The 20,668-nt window shown below is 38.2% G+C and overlaps 1 protein-coding gene across 3 annotated transcripts in view; it reads right to left on the bottom strand.

Annotated features, from left to right (window-relative positions):
• SPATA18 (spermatogenesis associated 18) overlaps positions 1-19,621 on the bottom strand; it is a 29,912-nt gene extending 10,291 nt beyond the window's left edge. For 2 of the 3 annotated variants that reach the window (XM_075195553.1, XM_075195538.1), the window contains exons 1-6: positions 18,539-18,889; positions 10,173-10,278; positions 8,832-8,947; positions 5,406-5,524; positions 2,753-2,848; positions 113-241 (exon numbers count right to left, since the gene is read on the bottom strand). In XM_075195553.1, the coding sequence (XP_075051654.1) occupies positions 113-241; positions 2,753-2,848; positions 5,406-5,524; positions 8,832-8,947; positions 10,173-10,278; positions 18,539-18,625 (653 nt within the window). In that variant the 5' untranslated portion in view covers positions 18,626-18,889. Of the gene's footprint in view, positions 1-112; positions 242-2,752; positions 2,849-5,405; positions 5,525-8,831; positions 8,948-10,172; positions 10,279-18,538; positions 18,890-19,564 lie in introns of those variants that run through there. The other variant, XM_075195546.1, reaches the window with a different exon arrangement.
• Between the last annotated feature and the right edge of the window lie 1,047 nt (positions 19,622-20,668).

The following is a 20,668-nucleotide window of genomic DNA, read 5'->3' as shown; positions in this document are numbered from 1 at the left end:
AGTACAGACAGCATTACTAAGTGATTTATTTTCCCTATAGGAACACTCTAATATTAATAATTAATGAAAGACTATAAAATCCCATCTACACACTATTGCTGTCAGACAGTACCTGCCCTGCAGTATACTCTTCTCAGCTGATATAATGGAGATCTCGTCCTTCAGCAGACGTATTTGGCGCTCATAATCGTCCACTGAGTCCAGATTCAGCAACTCTGCTTTGTCGTAACTCTTCCTTAAACTGTAAGTATCAAAGGTGTCACGTTAAAGACATTTGCACAACTTCAGGACATTGAAGATTTATTTCTTTAGAAAATAATCTTTGAATTAATGTGATAATCATTTTCAAAAGACCATATAGTTAAATAGGCTTCAGATCAGGATTAAATCTTATAACTTGCACATTAAATTACATGCCAAAGTGCTTGGTAACTCATAGTAGCTTTACTGTGTACCTAGGAAAATATTTTAGACTTAACAACTTTATATGGAATCATTTCCCTGCTTACATGTTCTCCTTCCTTATTACCACTTATCTTCCAGTAACCCAGGCAACAGAAACGTATTATTTTTGTAATAATAACATGGGCTAAATACAGTAACTCATGTTAAAAATTAAATTTTAATATTCGATTTTATCCGTATTGCATGCAGATGTCTGTTTTGGTCTTTTGCGCAACTACCAAACTAACCATATTTCTGCTGTTTGGCTCACAAAATTGGCTAATGATTTGGACATTTGGCTACAGGGTCGGATCCTTGTGGCCAGCATCAATTTCCGACTGGATTAACATAGGCTTTATTCTGTTGAAGGCTTTTTACATTAAAGTACTAACTGAGGCTAGGTAATTGCACCAGAAAGAGGTGAAAAAGAGGAGACAACTGTCTCCTACATGAAATGTGTCAAGGTGACACTTATGTTACCTCATATCAATTATTTCCATGCTTACATAATAATACTATGCAATTTATAGTATACAGTAATAATACATAGTAATAGCAGCTCTGTGTGTTATTGAGGGTTTCAATAATACAGTCATGGACAAAAGTTTTGAGGATGGCACAAATATTGGTTTTCACAAAGTTTGCTGCTTCAGTGTTTTTAGACCTATTTGTCAGATGTTGCTATGGTATACTGAAGTAATATTACACACATTTCATAAGTGTCAAAGGCTTTTATTGACAATTACATTAAATTTATGCAAAAGGTCAATATTTGCAGTGTTGACTCTTCTTTTTGAAGACCTCTGCAATTCGCCCTGGGATGCTGTCATTCAATTTCAGGGCCACATACTGACTGATGGCCGCCCATTCTTGCCTAATCAATGCTTGGAGTTTGTCAGAATTTGTGGCTTTTTGTTTGTCCATCCGCCTCTTGAGGATTGACCACAAGTTCTCAATGGGATTAAGGTTTGGGTAGTTTCCTGGCCATGGACCCAACATTTCAATGTTTTGATCCCCGAGCCACATAGTTATCACTTTTGCCTTATGGGAAGGTGCGCCACCATGCTGGAAAAGGCATTGTTAGTCACCAAACTGTTCTTCGATGGCTGGGAGAAGTTGCTTTTGGAGGATGTTTTGGTACCATTCTTTATTCATCATGGCTGTGTTCTTAGGCAACATTTGGAGTGAGCTCACTCCCACCAGTGCAGAGCTTACTCAGGAATGGCAGCAGGTAGGTGTGAGTGCATCTGCACACACAGTGAGGTGAAGACTTTTGGAGGATGGCCTGGCGTCACGAAGGCCAGCAAAGAAGCAACTTTTCTCCAGGAAAAACAAGACTGATATTCTGCAAAAGATTTAGGGATTGGACTGCTGAGGACTGGGGTAAAGTAATTTTCTCTGATGAATCTCCTATCAGATTGTTTGGAGCATCTGGAAAAACGCTTGTCCGGAGAAGGAAAGGTGAGCGCTACCATCAGACCTGTGTCATGCCAACAGTAAAGCATCCTGGGACCATTCATGTGTGGGGTTGCTTCTCAGTCAAGGGAGTGGGCTCATTCACAATTTTACCTAAGAACACAGCCATGAATAAAGAATGGTACCAAAACAACTTCTAAGAGCAACTTCTCCCAACCATCCAAGAACAGTTTGGTGACTAACAATGCATTTTCCAGCATGATGGAGCACCTTGCCATGAGGCAAAAGTGATAACTATGTGGCTCGGGGATCAAAGCATCAAAATTTTGGGTCCATAGCCAGGAAACTCCCCAGACCTTAATCCCATTGAGGTCAATCCACAAGAGGCGGGTGGACAAACAAAAACCCACAAATTCTGACAAAACTCCAAGCATTGACTAGGCAAGAATGGGCGGCCATCAGTCAGTATGTGGCCCAGAAGTTGATTGACAGCATGCCAGGGCGAATTGCAGAGGTCTTCAAAAAAAAGGGTAAACACTGCAATTATTGACTCTTTACCTAAACTTAATGTAATTGTCAATAAAAGCATTTGACATTACGAAATGCTTGTAATTGTACTTCAGTATACCATAGCAACATCTAACAAAAAGGTCTAAAAACATTGAAGCAGCAAACTTTGTGTAAAACAAGATTTGTGTAATTCTCAAAACTTATGGCCATGACTGTACATTTCAGAATTTGATATTACGGAAAAAAGAGAGGTTAAGACAAAAGACATTAAGTAAAAGGATATGATAGTTTCCCTTTCAAAAACTGAGATTTCACCCAAGATAAGAGGATAGTCTGAAATCGAAGCAAAGTAAGAGAGGGAATTCATTGCAATTTCTCTTACTCAGCTCTAAGCTGCAGTATCTCCTCCTCTGCCGCCAGGAGAGTGGTTGCTGATTTAGTTTTAGTCTCCTCGAGCTCCATTTGAGCATCAAGCAAGCTGTATGTAAAAAGAGAGGGGGGAAAAAAAAAGACAAAAATCAAACATAAAAACTCATTGTTACACAGATCTTCTACCTCATTTTCACAGACAGATGCATAAATATTAATAACAGTTCTCTACATGCAGTAAGAAAAAAATGCTTTTATAAAATACACTACCATACAAGATTTAAAACATGTCTTGCTAATGCAAACAAAATAGAGCCATTCATATTACAAGATCAGGAAGGGAATGAAACAATATATAACATTCACAACTATCATTACTGTTCCCCGCAAACCATTTCCTAGCAGAAGGAATGCGATCAGTAGAACTAGCAGTGCACCAATAACAGTATCCGAACAGTAAGTAATCTGATTCTAGCATCTAATTTATTATTCAGGTATATGCACTGATATAAGTTACTATTAATAGGGATGCACAGTATAAACACCAACATACCTTTCACTCTACTTTTTCTCAAGGATTAAACATTTTGGGGGGTTTTTCAAGGTTTTTTTTAAGACTTGAGGAAGCATACAGCGAAATGCGCGGTGTCATTTATGCTGTGCACCCAAATCAATTGTAACTTATATCACTATATGTACCTAAATGAGAAATTAGAATCATATTATATAGGGAAAGAAGGCATCAGATGTGGCCAAGAAGCGATGTAACAGTAAGAGTGAGATAGTCTTAAGAACATACTACCAATATGGGACAACAGTAAAACAATTAATCCAGTTTTCAGGCGAAAATTAAGAATATGAGAGAGACTATTTGTTAAATATTTTAAAGACTTATTTAAAAAAACTGGAACCGTAAAATATCAGAAGTGGGTCCTGGTGGCCAGAAAATAGAGGCAAAGGGCCGGATTCATCAAGGCATGATTTTGGCAATTTTGAGCGTATTGTGCGCAAAATCACTCCTTGCATGGCCAAAACTGGGAGATACGTCCATGAACGCAGCCCTAACCGCTCCATCTTCGAACGCAAAGGACACTTACTACAGCCTACAATTTCTGGGCGTGAAAGCGGCAGGGAAGGGGCATACTCAATGTACAGTACGGGCGTGCCAAGCTCAAGCGCAGGCAGCCACATCTGATTCCAGCTCTGGTCATCTCAAAGTTACTTGTTTTTCTGGCGTATCGCTTACTCCAGCTAAAACATCCTGATCAATAGTGATGACAGTCTCGTATACAAGCTATAACGTTTGTGCAATCACAAGCAACTGTTCAAATGTATTTTATGCTCAGTAAATATTAAAAACATCCTAATAATGTATTTCATGAAAAAAATGGTGACATTAATTCAATCATTATTTTTTTTCTGTGCGTTTTTATTTTTTACTTATAATCCACATAAGTATTGTGTAGTAGAACACAGCAGACCAGCCCCTGATTTCTACAGCATATATATCTTGAGATCTGTGCTTTGATGAATTCAACAAAGCTTAAATATGTGCGTTTAATACTAAACACAGGTTGCGCTCAGAATTAATTTCTTGATAAATCAGGTGCTATAGGCATTAAATACAAACAATAAATATAGAAACACTGGCGGGAATTCAATTCCCCCCGAAGTACCGCTGCGCTAAAACTATTACCGTTATTACGGTAATAGTGCGCGTAATTACTGTTAATATGGTAGTTCTAAAGCAAGGTTAATATTACCGTAATAACGGTAATATCTATAACGCTGCGGTACTTCGGGGGAAATTGAATTCCCCCCAATGTATTAGAAACGACAACTGGAACAAGGTTCTGTGTACAATAGTAAGAAGAAAATAAAGAGTTAGCTAACATATTATTGTGTATAGCAACCAATCTAGGAACAACATATTGTACAAAATCATTCATGTGTTTCTACCTGAGACAACTTTCCCTCAACTATATGAGCAAATATATCGAACTTTTAAAAAGGTACATCTAATAATAAGCATCTATTAGTGTGATATAATAGGTGTTACAGCATAGTTTAGATTTCCCTCTATACTTTCAAAACAAACATTCCATTTTATTTTGCTGTTTTTATCACCTAGCGCAGGGAAAGTAATTCAAATTTATTTTAATATATATCAGTAAAGAAAAGTTGCAGAAATTAGTGGTGTACTAATATACCCCTAAAAGTATCCTTCTTTTCTTGTGTAGAATTTGTGTCAGTTTGGTTTCAGCGGTAGCACCTCTTTCAGAGGAATAAGGATTGTGAACTATAACTATAAGATAATTAAAGAGATGACGGAACACGTGTTTATTATCTGGTGTGGTTGGCTCTGTCTTTGTGTGTAATAACAAATTATTCTATCAATTCAATAATTATCTGGCCAATTGATGCACTGTTCCTTAAGATTGTATGACTGAAATGCAACTTTATCTCAGCTGAGGAAAGAGAATAAATAAACATGAATACATAGAAAAAGAGGTTTCTCTGCTACGATGTTTCATTGAACATTTATGTGGAAAAATAATGTAAAAATTAACATTTCTTGTAATTTTAGTTAAGATCCTTTTGATGAATTCTAGACCCTGCTATTATGTCACCGGTATAGTTCAAGCCACCATGGACATTCGACTCACTCTTGTCTCACGGAGTTCAGTTCTACACGAGTAGATGCCAGATGCGTTTCCAGTTTTTGCAGCTCTTTCTCCTGAGAGGATGACAGTTCCCTCAGTCTTTTATCCTTTTCCAGTGATTCCTGAAACATAAAGGCTTATGCCGTTAACAGTGCAAGGGAGTGGCTGAAGGTGGTCATGGAGAAATTCAAATGGCAGATAATTGTTGTTTAAGTCAAAATAAAAAACAAGTGGTCCCATATTCAAAATGTACACAAGTAACTGTTTGTTGAGTGGCTACTTAGCTCTGCATAAATATACATTAAATAAGCACTTAAACCTGATACTAAATTAGGACTCGAAAAAGGAGGGGAGTGGCAAAGGTACTATACTCAAACCTTCATCTAACATCACAGTTGGTATAACAGCAGTGTTAAATTAATAATGGGGACCCAAGGGAAGAAGCATTAATGAGGACTATGTACAGTATGAGTGAATGGAAAAGCATTGCTACATGACATGTTAGTTGCCCTAAGTTTGTGACATGTTTAGTGGCAGAGTAGACTTTTAGCATTACACAAAAGCAGGGGGGTGACAGGCAACTTTGGATTCTGGTTGCAAGTCTGTGTGGAGTTTGTATGTTCTCCCCGTGTTTGCGTGGGTTTCCTCCGGGTGCTCCGGTTTCCTCCCACACTCCAAAAACATACTGGTAGGTTAATTGGCTGCTAACAAATTGACCTTAGTCTGTGTGTGTGTCTGTGTGTGTATCTGTCTGTCTGTGCCTTTCTGTCTGTCTGTGTATATTAGGGAATTTAGACTGTAAGCCCCAATGGGGCAGGGACTGATGTGAATGAGTTCTCTGTACAGTGCTGCGGAATTAGTGGCGCTATATAAATAAATGGTAATAATAATAATAAAAAAGTCCAGGTGGTCCATAGTAAAGTAGCATGACACTACAGCAGCCATGTCCTCCTGTAATATAATCATGGATCTGTCTATTTCCTATCTTGAAGCCTTGTGAGAAACGTTTGATGTGACTGGTTGTATAGACCAGCAACACAGCCCCATATGGGCCCTGATTTAAAGTAAGGAGCAAGTCCAGGAAAAAGGTGCAATTTTGTAACCTGGCAAAATAAAGCTGCAGTGTTAGGCTAAGGGCAATTTTAATATGTGCACATGTATATAGTGTTGGGAGAGGGAGCTCAACTCTAAATCACAGAGTAAAAAAATGAAGCTGTCTAGTATCTGTATCACAAAAGCAGAAAGTATTTACTCTGCATGCAAAAATTGCACTTCCCAAATACACTATTAATGCTAATAAAGCTGTACTCTGTATGAAAGCTATATTCTGTATTACATATATATTACAGCACCAGTCATCATTTGTAAATAGAAGAATGACTCAATGGGAATATGCTCTACTGCAACCCTTAACAGTACTCTTCTGCCAAAAATTATCTATAATTGTGTTGATGCAAAACCTATACATCCTCCTCATTGGAGGAAGTGGGCAGACCGAGCATTTGTTGCTTAGTGTGGGATAGGCACATGAAAGCACCTAGTTATGCAGGCAAAAATAAGGCTTCGATTTGTAGAGTATGGCACATGTAGGGAGGGGCATTTTCTGTTTGGTAGGGGTGGGCACAGAGCATTTTTGCATCAACCAAAGTAGTTGAACTAGGCACATACTTGAAAGTGGTGAAAAACAGGCATAGCCTTTTACTTTCAATAGTATGCATTTTGCACCATATAGGTGCCCTTTGTATGGAAAACCGTAGTTCTAGGCACATTGCAACCAATGAAATAAAAATATTCCAACACACAAACATGACAAAAGTAATAAAGACAGACTCTGGTGAATAGTACAAAACAAAAATGAGGCTAATCAAGCAGACATTCAGGAGAACAATTAAAAAATTTAAATGAATGGAATGAGTACTCCTAAAGTAGAAGTAGATTGGTCTTTCTAGCAATGTTTTTACTGTTTCCATTATGTGTATTAACATTCAGAACCGCAATCTTACAACAGTAGGAGCACACTGATATTCCGAGGGTGTGCACCTCTGGATGCATGAGGTGGACAAGTAGGTGCATCTGAGCAAAATAAAGAGCTGTGAGCATCTGCATGGACTGCACTTCTGTAAGTGATGTTTACTGTATCAGAAATGGGGTGACTTAGGGGTATATTTACTAAGATATAGGTTTGAAAAAGTGGAGATGTTGCCTATAGTCAGATTCTAGCTGTAATTTATTTAGTGCATTCTACAAAATGACAGCTAGAATCTGATTGGTTGCTATAGGCAACATCTCCACTTTTTCAAACCCACAGTTTAGTAAATATACCCCTAAAAGTTGAACAATAGTAGACAAAAAAGGGGGAAGATACTTTATCTACTTCCCCTATGCTTGTACTCTCCCTGCCAGTCACTGCAATCCAGAGATAACAACAGGAACTGCAGGTGGTTGCTGTATATGTCACACTGAGCTTCCTCTTGCAAATGATGATCCAGGAGCATGGCGGGGATTAACTATACACTTAGAGATACTCAGGGCAGAGTGAGCATTAATGCTGCCCACTACAATTGTTGTACCTTAGATAACGTTACTCCTTGACTCATGGTAGGAGCAGACCTGAAGACATGAACAGCTACATGACCACAACACCAACAGGATGTTAACTATACAGGTTAAGGATTATACATGATCGCTCTATACTCTACGATCAGGATGTCATGAGTGGAAGTGACACGCCACTTCATTACGATACACTCAGTGGTCAAAGTGGAGGTGTATATGGTGGTATGTCATACCCCCACTTCTCCTACTGCCTTCATTGTAACACTATCACATTCCATTCACTTACATTATATATACAGTGGTAGAAGTGGAGGTGTATACGGTGGTATGTCATACTGACACTTCTCATACTGCCTTCATTGTAACACTATCACATTCCATTCACTTACATTATATATACAGTGGTAGAAGTGGAGGTGTATACAGTGGTATGTCATACCGACACTTCTCATACTGCCTTCATTGTAACACTATCACATTCCATTCACTTACATTATATATACAGTGGTAGAAGTGGGGTGTATACAGTGGTATGTCATACCCCCACTTCTCCTACTGCCTTCATTGTAACACTATCACATTCCATTCACTTACATTATATATACAGTGGTAGAAGTGGGGTGTATACAGTGGTATGTCATACCCCCACTTCTCCTACTGCCTTCATTGTAACACTATCACATTCCATTCACTTACATTATATATACAGTGGTAGAAGTGGGGTGTATACAGTGGTATGTCATACTGACACTTCTCATACTGCCTTCATTGTAACACTATTAAATTACACTCACTTACATTCCCATTACATTTTTCATACCACCACTTCTAAATTTCCACTTCGACCACTGAATACACTTGCTGGCTACATACCTTAAGGTGAGAGAAGCTACAGTCAGAATACAGCACTGGAGAGGAGTTCGAGAAACAAGTACCCAGCCAGGGTAAGAAACGGCTCTTAAGTGTTTCCACGCCTGCATATTGACCTCCTGAAAGAGGAGAGGAGATATGTTTTTATATATATTACACATGTTTGTCTACCACAATCATAGAGTCAATTTCATTTTTTACTGATGTTATTAGTTTACTGTTACCTCAATACATAACTTTTCACAAGCTCTCTTGATATGCTTATATATTATTAATTTTGACTTTCCCCAGTTCCATAGAGTTGCAAGATTAAAAAGATTAAACAAATTGTTGCTGCAGTGCAGTGCAGAATGAGTTCCATGAAAGAAATGCATTCTTGATCACACAGGGATTAAATAATTTCCCTCCACACGACTCCAAATCCAGCTACGACAAATAAAAATGTTGCATTATATTGCACATAGTCTTTGTCACGGCAAGACCCACCTCGGCATATATGACATTTGGGTGTGAAATGGTTAGTCAATACTAAAACCACATAGTTTTTCTAAATATGACAAAAAAAACACCTAAAAATCTATCCCACACTCACAAATAAACACAAAATCCGGCCACCACTAAGAGTCAGTTCAAGAGCTAACACTCATAATAAGTCTTCATTTGCTTCCTGGCTTATCCAAAAAGCATTCACAACCTAATTTATTGACAATAATTATAAATCAAACAATTCCCTGCATAAAATTATAAACAAAAAAGCCTATTCGACGCATTAATTCTTTAAGAACACAAAGACAGAACATTATTAGATGGGAATTAATGACACAAAAATCACAATTCTTATTGAATAAAAAGTAGTGATAACAAACTGATATCCAAAAATATAAATGGAAGAGTTTTTTTATTAAAAAAAAAACACAGAAAATGAAAAAACTACACTCACACTAACTTTCACATTAACTCCTGGAGAAATCGTAGAAAAATTTCTCATTAGCAGATGGACCCCCAAAAACTTTTCTGTGATATAACTGAAAGAAGTGGGCTGGAATTCTAAACTGTTTTACAACTTTTGTTTGCAATACTGTCGATGAACAGATGGGGGGGGGGGGGATTACGGGCATCCACAGAAAATTAAAAATGTAAAAAAAAGCTAAGAAGCAGTTGCAAGCTCAAAAAAAGTTCTTCACACTTCACAGAATCTTATTTAACAAGCTATTATAATGCTATATAGGAGCATAGTAACATAGTACAACGGTTTAATGTTTCTGAAGCAAACATTTTACTGTCCTTTTTCTATCCAAAGCAAACGATTGATAGTTATACTTCTGCTGATAATCTCTATCGTACCTTCCCTGGCTGTTACATTGAGAATTGTGAACAGCTGCCCCTGGATTCTGGAATTCAACTCAAGCAGTTCACAGCAAATGTTCAGATTATGGTCACAAGAATTAATCTGTGAATGAAAACATACACAAAATGTCAGTTACTACTGATAATACTTTATAGGGTACACAGTGTTATTATTGCACAGGCATCACATTGTCAAGTGGTTGTATTCCATTTGATTTACTTTTGCTTTGCTTTACTTTACTTGGATTTATTTATCTGTATCTAGTATATCAACAAGGTTATAGATGTCTTTATTTTCTTTAAGTTAGTAAAATAAAATGGTGCAGTAGGACTCTAAATATGATTATAAAATATGATTTTAATTGTTTTTTTATATTAAAGGGACATATATCATCCTATTACAAGCTCTGTGCATTAATTATATATAGTAATACTATAACATGTCCTGTAGAGTAAGAGAAGGCTGCGGTGATTGCATTAGTTGTTCCTAATAGATACCAATATATTGAAATCTATACTGCAGGAGTGCATAATGAACACAGTCAGACACTGCAAAAACCTTAAGTCATGCACTCATCATTTCCCACATTGACTATTGCAATTCCCTCCTTACTGGTCTTACCCTAATCAGACTTCCACTCCTATGATCTATTTTGCACGCAGCGGCCAGATTGATTTTCCAGGCAAATTGTTATTCCTCTGCTGAATCACTCTGTTTGTCTCTACAGTGGTTTTTTACCAAATCCAATATAAAATACTTTTACTAACCTACAAGACCATCAACAAAGCAGCACCAACATGCATCTCCTCTCTTGTCTCAAAATATCTACCAATTTGACAACTCTGTTCTGCACAAGATATGCGTCTCTCTTCCATTCACGTTACATTATTCCATTCCCGTTTACAGGAATTCTTTCGAGCTACACCCAATCTGGATATCCCTCACTCGCACAATAATATTTTTTTCTGGTCTACAAACCTTCAAATGCTCTCTGAAAACTCACCTCTTCAGGCAAGTTTATAATATTCCTCAACCACCTTCTTAACCTCACTAGATTACCACCCGTTACACAATTCACACAAGACATCAACCCACTGACAAACATTGCTATGTGACTAGATCATATTGCAACACCCTATTACAAGGCTACAAGGGGTATTTTGCATAATAAGGGAGCCATCCAATCACTAAGAAGGAAGGTGAAATAATTTCAAGCGGCAGGGATTTGAAAACCACTGTAGGGCTGGCAAAGTGGGCAGGAGGGCATGAGCTGATATTTTATTAAAGAAGAGTTCTGTTCCTAAGGGCTGGCAAATATTCCTTTGGTGCTGCTATTAATGTACACTGCATATACAGATACTGTACATAGCACCTATGTGGCTGTGTGATCATGTACTGGTCCAAAGCGGCAGTCAAGTTCCCACGAAGCTTACGGAGAGGAACTATATATAGCCATGAACATTCCAAAGGAGGAAATGGTGATCAGCTGATAAAGTATTTTTACGTCTGCATACTTATCTATGATAACCTAGTTGTAACTTAGAGAGGTTCAATCAAGTAGAGCAACACAGCTTTATTACAGCACAGGCATGACATCCTCTATTACATCTAATGCTAACTGTAAAGAGTCAGTTCATCATTCATTGTCATTGATAATTAACTGATAACCTGGCTACATATCTCAGGATGATGATAGTAATGCCACACAATGAGACAAAATGCTTTATTAGTTAAATAAACCATTTTTTCTTCTTTTTTTTTTTTTTTATACAAAATTTATTTTATTGTTTTATTATTGAATCTTGAATTGGAAGCCCAAATCCCGAACTGGTGAGCAGTAAGAGTACTCTTACTGCTGCCAGCCAATATCACCGAGGACCTGAGCAATCCTCACAATTTTATTAATAAATGTGGTGACTGTAGATTTTCTATAGCTATGATAGGCGGCGACATGCAATCTTCACAACCGCGGGTCTTGATAAATACACCCCTGCCCTAGTCTTAAGCATACAGTGCAGGACAATACAGTATTCAGACATGCTGGTTAGTAGTGATCTCCACCTAACATCCATAACTTAGTGGGTAAGAGACTGTATAGCCAGATACCCTGATAGAATCAAAGCATTGATTACTAAATCATATTTTCTGTAAAACTTCGTGATTCACAGATCCCAATACCCTTTGTTTAGATGAGGTTCCTTGTTTAACTATTAGAGAACATTGCAGATTTATTATCCTTTAGTAGACATCAGCATTGAACATAGTTATCAGTGTTTACATTTATGCTTAATGTGTGGTTTTATGAACTTGACCTGACAATACTTCCCATGGTAACAATATTGAATCTCATGACAGCTCCATCAACATTAAGTGGGAGGGATTCAAATATATCTTTGTTTACGCTAACTGAACTGTAAAATAAAGTGCCTGCAAGTCTATTCATGTTCATATTCATTCAATACCATCCCAGCCTCATTGTGGTATGTGCTCTGTGTTATACTGATAGTAGGAAAGTGAGCACTAGGTGTAGTTAGGAATTAGTCTCTTCCTGCTTGTCTTCAAACCCTGAGAATGTGGTTATTAATATTAATAAGTAATCCATACAGGATTATGTGGTTATAAAGTGTAGTTCTATATACCAACGTAAAGCGGTGGTAATAATAACAATAACAATTTAATTAATAGACCTTTAACAATAGCAAATGAAATATGTGATTGAACACAAAAATGATTGTCTGATCCCAAAACACACAGAAGTATGGGTCAAACTGTTATTACAGAATACATTAATAAAATATTACAAGGCTTAATCAGTGAGCATTGAATATCTTTACCCTCAGTGGCATCTTATAAATTAAATTTACTTAAGGTAAAATAGCTGAGATCAAGTTATTCAGGGCAATTGACGACCATGTGTGCATAAGCAAAGATGCCTCAGCATATTTGCATTTCTACGTCTGTATTTTAAGTTGCGTGCCTCTTAGCATACTTGCAGATCTTAAATGTAATATATAGATGCATCTAACAAAGATGTGACAGTCATCATCAACAACTTCAAAACTGGCACCCTGTTTATGAAGGTGCAAAATGTACATCTCATATCTAACGCATTCAACTCTAAATAGGTCAGCACGGTGGCTTAGTGGTTAGTACTTCTGCCTCACAGCACTGGGGTCATGAGTTCAATTCCCAACCTTGGCCTTATCTGAGTGGAGTTTGTATGTTCTCCCCGTGTTTGCGTGACTTTCCTCTGGGTGCTCTGGTTTCCTCTTACACTCCAAAAACATACTGGTAGGTTAATTGGCTTCTATTAAATTGACCTTAGTCTCTCTCGGTGGGACAGGTACTGATGTGAGCTTTCTACTCTCTAGGGCACTGTGGAATTAGTGGTGCTATATAAATAGCTGATGATGATAAATATGGGACCTAATTGTTCATATGTGCAGTACATCAATATTACATTTTTACATTATGTAAACGCACTAAATCTGGCCCAATAACTTATTTACATTGTTGCATTTATTAGCACAGTATTTAGTGGTAGTATATATGACATGCTTATGTTATTCAGAGATTCCTTTAGCATTTGCAGAAAAAAATAAAGTAACACTTGTGTTAATTGGGGTCTTTAAAGAGATAACCCTCATTCAACTGCACTAAATATGTGAGTTTTAAAACTAGCACTGAGCAGTAAGCCTGTCACTATGTATCAGGTGGTTCACAGGCATCTCCATTGTCACTGAAGTAAGTGGTAGATGAAGTGCTATATACAGTCTGCAAAATTACTTTCCAATGGCAGATTTAGTCCTAGTATGCTTCATGGACAACTTACATGCGACCTGTGCAACAATTGCTTTATTTGAGTTTATTGTTTGATTATGTTTTTTATGGATTATATATTATTAATTTTGCATCCCTATAGAATCAAGACAATGTGCGATATACCACAATCATATTACTACCAGTTTATCTAGTATTCAATATTTATCAATGTGTGTGTGTGTGTGTGTGTGTGTGTGTGTGTGTGTATGTGTGTGTGTGTAAGTAAGCTATGGTACTGGTAGGGTGAATATAAGTTGACAGTAAACATGTACTTTGATGCAACAGACACCATTTTGCTATATATCTGAGGCAACCCAGAAATATTTAATATACATATATACCTATATATCATACCGTAGTTTATATATGATACACATATTTTATAAGTAGTGAGTAAGCTACATCACTGCTAAACAGTTACATTCTGAAAGAGAGAAGTTACTTATAAAGAGTTACAGTATAAACATAACTGTCCAATTTCACTATCAATATACATATATATATATATATATATATATATATATATATATATATAAATAAAAATAAAACTTCAAGCGTAGTATTGTAATAGGATGCCATAATTGCAATGAGACTGTTAATGAAATTTCATCCCTGCTGGTCACCTGTAAGTGATATTATTAGAAAATGAAAGCATTTATGAACAACAGCAACTCAGCCACGAAGCAGAAGACCACTTAAAATCACAGAGCGGGGTCAACGACTGCTAAGGCGCATGGTGCGTAAAAGTCGCCAACGCTCTGCTGATTCCATAGCTGAAGAGTTCCGAACTTCCACTGGCATTAATGTAAGCAGAAAAAAACTGCAGCGGGAGCTTAATGAAATGGGTTTCCATGGCCGAGCAACTGCATACAAGCCTCACATCACCAAGACCAATGCCAAGCATCGGATGGAGTGGTGTAAATGTAAAGCACACCGACACTGGACTGTGGAGCATTGGAAACGTGTTCTGTGGAGTGATGAATCACGCTTCTCTGTTTGGCAGTCACATGGGTGAGTCTGGTTTTGGTGGAAGTTTGGAGAACGTTACCGGCCTGACTGCATTATGCTAACTGTGAAGTTTGGTGGAGGAGGTATAATGGTATGGGGCTGTTTTTCAGAGTTTGGTCTAGGCCCCTTATCTCCAGTGAAGGGCAATCTTAATGATTCAGCATACCAAGTCATTTTGGACAATATTACGCTTCCATCTTTGTGGGAACAGTTTGGGGAAGGCCCTTTTCTATTCCAACATGACTGTGCCCCAGTGCACAAAGCAAGGACTAAAAAGACATGGTTTGATGAGTGCGTTGTGGAAGAACGTGACTGGGCCACACAGAGTCCTGACCTCAACCCCATCAAACACCTTTTGGATGAACTAGAACGGAGATTGCAAGCCAGGCAATCTCCAGGCATTTATGAGGTCAGTGTCTGACCTCATAAATACTCTACAGAATGAATGGGCACAAATTCCCACAGAAACACCCCAACATCTTGTGGAAGCCTCCCAAGAAGAGTGGAAGCTGTCATCACTGCAAAAGGGGGATCAACTCCATACTAAAGTATATGTATTTGAACACAATGTCATTACAGTCCCTGTTGGTGTAATGGTCAAGCATTATATATATATATATATATATATATATATATATATATATATATATTGTGGTAAGTTGAAATTTAGAAGTAGTGGTATAAACATGTAAGTGAATGAAATTTGATCGTTTTTCAATCAAAGAAGTAGGAGAAGTGGCGGTATGGCAAACTACTGAATACCACACTATCTGAGCACTACGGGATACACACATCTGTCTATTGAGACATACTACCTGATCACCACCTGTCCCACACACCTATCCCATGTCCCACACTACCTGATCACCACCTGTCCTATGCATCTATCCCATGTCCCACACTACCAGGATCACCACCTGTCCTATGCATCTATCCCATGTCCCACACTACCTGATCACCACCTGTCCTATGCATCTATCCCATGTCCCACACTACCAGGATCACCACCTGTCCTATGCATCTATCCCATGTCCCACACTACCTGATCACCACCTGTCCCACGCACCCATCCCATGTCCCACACTACCTAATCACCACCTGTCCTATGCATCTATCCCATGTCCCACACTACCTGATCACCACCTATCCCATGTCCCACACTACCTGATCACCACCTTTCCCACGCACCTATCCCATGTCCCACACTACCTGATCACCACCTGTCCTATGCATCTATCCCATGTCCCACACTACCTGATCACCACCTGTCCCACACATCTATCCCATGTCCCACACTACCTGATCACTACCTGTCCTATGCATCTATCCCATGTCCCACACTACCTGATCACCACCTGTCCTATGCATCTATCCCATGTCCCACACTACCTGATCACCACATGTCCCACGCACCTATCCCATGTCCCACACTACCTGAGAACTACCTGTCTCACACATCTACTCACTGGCCCACGCTACCTGAGCACTACCTGTCATAAAACAGGTTGTGGCATCGCTGATGAATAAAAGATATATAAATATATATAAATATAGCTAAAACAATATAAAGTTTTATATATATAACAATGTGGAACTTATTAAATTAAACTGGAGCAAGGGCAATTCATGGTACATTGGACCTCTCACCCACAGCTTAGCACAAATTCCCTTTCTTTGCTATTTAAAAATAAGCCTAGAATACGGCTGAATTACTGGTTTTCAGCAATCGTTTATAAAGTCTACAGAATGTTGGTGGGGGTCGGGGAGGGGAGAGAGGAAAGGGGGGTTGATTTCTCGGGGTCATTGTGATATCATGCTAGCCTGGTACCATAGCAACTTACTAAAGTGACAAGAACTACAGGCTGCAGAAAATTATAAACTTCACTAATTTAAAATGTCTAGAAAAATCACTTGAATGTTAGAATAAAAGATGTTTTTCTATATCAATGACACAAATAAAATGCATACGATATCATTGTGAATAAAAGCTTATAATAAACCCAATATGATATTATTTAAATGTCTTCAATAAAAGTTCTGATTTAAAATGACATCACTTTTGCATTAACTGTTAAAAAAAATAACATATTAAGGATGCTTTGTAAATTCAGTACCCCAAACCCACTTTTAGAAACAATTTGGTGCTTGCCAACACAGCTGGTGTAATGGGGACTAAACTGTGATTAAACAGTTAAAAAGAAAAATACTGTAAGTATGTTTTGAATTAACAAAATTATTAACTATTTGGGAAACATGCATTTTATACATGATTGTATTGCCAAGATATAAAATGTTACATTATAATATAAACCCCAAAGAATGTGCTAAACTCAGCATAAAGTGAGTTGCTGAAATACAGTTATGTATTTAATCACCAAGCTGACAATGAATATACCAGTAAACAACAATATTGCAGCAAGGTGCATTAAATTATTGTATAAATAATAATTGTGCTACTATTAGTGCATTGCTTCTTCATTGCACATCACATGCAGAGTAGTTGTCTTTCAGAGCACTGTGTATTGTTAAACACAGTCAATGGATATAATCTTTTCATCCACTTCCTGTACTTTATAGGACTGTAAACACAAATGATTGTGGTCCTGGCAGTCAGGCTGTTACAACATTAGTTGTTGGCTGTGGAGCAGTGTTCTGCCCTGAAAGGGTTTTCTGTCTCCATGACAACAAGCGTCCTTGGTTACCGCTTTCTTTCACAATTCAATCACTGCAATGCAAACGGTAGCACAAGAATTGTGTACATATATAGTACACAGATATCAGCAGACGCAATTCCACCACATGATGACCTATACGGCACAGGTTTTAAACCCCGACATATTTATAAAGAATATATCATAAAATAGATTAAAACGGGTAATATGTAGTATGGGCATGTACCAATGTTATTCACGTGGATTCATCGTTCTAGAATGTTGCTGCAATTCAGTTCGCTGTATAAGTACACAGTAGATGTCAGTCCGTACAGTTATATTACAACACATCATAATAAGGCTAATGACTAGTACATTGCAAATATTATTACCAGGGCGAGCCTAAAATAGAAGATAATTTTCATACATGGAGACGTGTCTGCTTCTGGCTTTTCTATTTACTTTTAGACCGACTTATCCTGGGTTCAATTAATTAGTTGATATATAAAACACAACTTTTACACCAGTTAAGTCCAGGTCAATGTAGTCCAAAATGTATGTAGGAAATCCCGAGCCGGACAAATGTCTCCCTCATTGAATGGATCATGTCGGCAAGTCTATATGTACAAGCAGCAATTTAGTAATGCTGAATATCAATGCATGTTCATTTGCATACGCACACTATATGGTGAATGACTACTCAAAACGATTATAAAAAGTAATATATTAATATTACTACATTTACCCATGACTTTCCCATACATGCATATAAATAACAATATTTGCTTCTAGATGTAAATTGTCGTTAGGAAGGATAGAGAACTACAGATGTGCAAGGAGTATGTGATCTGCACGGCATAGGGTCACAGTCAGCTACTCACGTGATAGTCTTTGTACCAGTCCTCCAGCTGGTCCTGGATGTGCTTGCACTTCTCGCTGTTAGTCAGCCGCCTCAGGGTGTCTGCCATGGCCTTGCCCGGGAGCGAGATGCAATGATGCTGTCTGAATGCTGATAGTATAGCGCTGCTGACAGCTGACCTCTACGCTCCTTATATACAGGGGCGAGGACTTCAATCAACTTGGCACTGTTGTTTTACATGGGTGTTAGGGACGCCAGATTTTCTTCCCGAAGATTTTTTTTTTCCTTTTAGTTGTAGCAACGGCTTTACTCCATCCTCCCTCCTGCCCACTTCTGATCTACCCCCCTCCTTCCTCGGCTGTCATCTCCTCCCCTTGCGATGTAAGGCAAGAAATAAAGGCTGCAGTGTTAAGGGGCTACTTGGTCTATGACACTTAATAATAGAGTGATGGCATAGTGCTGAGGCTGCTGCTCAGGATAGACTGGTTTATGGACATAGGTGGGAACACTGTTCATTAGTCACAGTACCTTACCAAAGCACAACATATGTAAATGCACATATGTACTTTAATAATTAAAGAGGAAATACAGTGTACCACTTACTGCTATACACGATCAGCCACAACATTAAAACCACTGACAAGTGAAGTTAATAACATTGATTATCTTGTTACAATGGCACCTGTCAAGGGGTGGAATATATTAGACAAATATATTCAATACAGTTGGTCAGTGTCGGACTGGGGCTCAAGGGGCCCACTGGGGGACTACAACGGGTAGGGGTTCAATTTATGCCACAATGCATATTATGCCACACAGTAGTGCCCAAGTTCAATTTATGCCACAATGCATATTATGCCACACAGTAGTTCCCAAGTTCAATTTATGCCACAATGCACATTATTCCACAGAGTACTGTCCCCAATCCATATTATGCCAAGAACATGCTACCCCCCCCCCCCCCCCAGGTAAAAAGGGAACGTTGTCAAGTTAAAAAATAAAAAGCAAATAGAAAATTTACAATAAAATAAACGTAAACGTAACTTACCTCTGCTTCATCTCCTCTCTGAGGTCGGCTGGGCAGGCTTCTACGTAGAGATGCTCACTGACCCCCGTGTTTTGCTTTTGGTTTTGGATCTGGATTACCGTCGTGTTTTGGTATTGGTTTTGGTTTTGCCAAACCGCCCTTGCATGTTTTGGTTTTGGTTTTGTTTTGCAATTTTGTTTAAAAATCAATGTTTTTGGGCATAAAATAACCGAATTTAGTGCTCCACCTGTTTCTTAGTAAAGTAAGGTAATTCTAAAGCTAATAAATTAGGAAGAAAACAGTTTAATCCCTGGTAGGCCGTCCTTAATTCTGCACACAAATCTGATTGTCTTCCTCTCCATCTTAGCCTATTGGCAATGCAGCCATCGTCTTTGGGTGTATATTACACCCTACACTTATAGTTAAATATATAAAGAAATGGACAAAGGCAGTTTGGTTTCTGTCTCTCTAGGCCCCCCTCCACTGGTAGAAAATAAAAAAAAATTCAGCCGTTATAGACTGTACAATATAAATTGAAATGGACAAAGGCAGTTTGGTTTCTGTCTCTATAGCCCCCCACCCCCTCCACTTGTAGTTGAATAGAAAAAAAGCAGCCTGCATAGACTGTAGAATTATAATATAAAAATAAATGGACAAAGGCAGTTTGGTATCTGTCTGCATCAAACCCTCTCCACTAGGAGTAAAAGAGAATTCTATTCAGCCGTTATAGAGTCTAGAATATAAATAGAAATTGAGAAAGCCAATTTGGTATCTGTCTGCATCATAATCATCAACATCATTATTAGTGCCCTCGTCGCCTACACAAATCTCCCCCTCATCCTCTTCTAATTCCAAAGTGGCATCATCAATTGGTGTATCACCGGCTACACTCAGGCTGTTAAGGCTGTTAAGTCACAGAACTGCTGAAAGGACCCTTCTTTATGGGTACACTGTCACTAACAGAATGCTCACAATTAGACATACCACTGGTGGATGGACTCTCCACAGGGATTGGTGTCATTTCTGATTCAGAGGATTCATTATCCTCTAATGCCTTACTGTTTTCTTGCAGCTTGGCTTTGACGCGTAACAGAAGTTGTGCACCACTTTTAGACTCCAAATTAC

Source organism: Mixophyes fleayi, chromosome 1 (genome assembly GCF_038048845.1).
Source record: "Mixophyes fleayi isolate aMixFle1 chromosome 1, aMixFle1.hap1, whole genome shotgun sequence".
Lineage (NCBI taxonomy): Eukaryota > Metazoa > Chordata > Amphibia > Anura > Limnodynastidae > Mixophyes > Mixophyes fleayi.
Note: the sequence above shows the minus strand (reverse complement) of the source record. Positions and strands in the feature narration are given on the sequence as shown.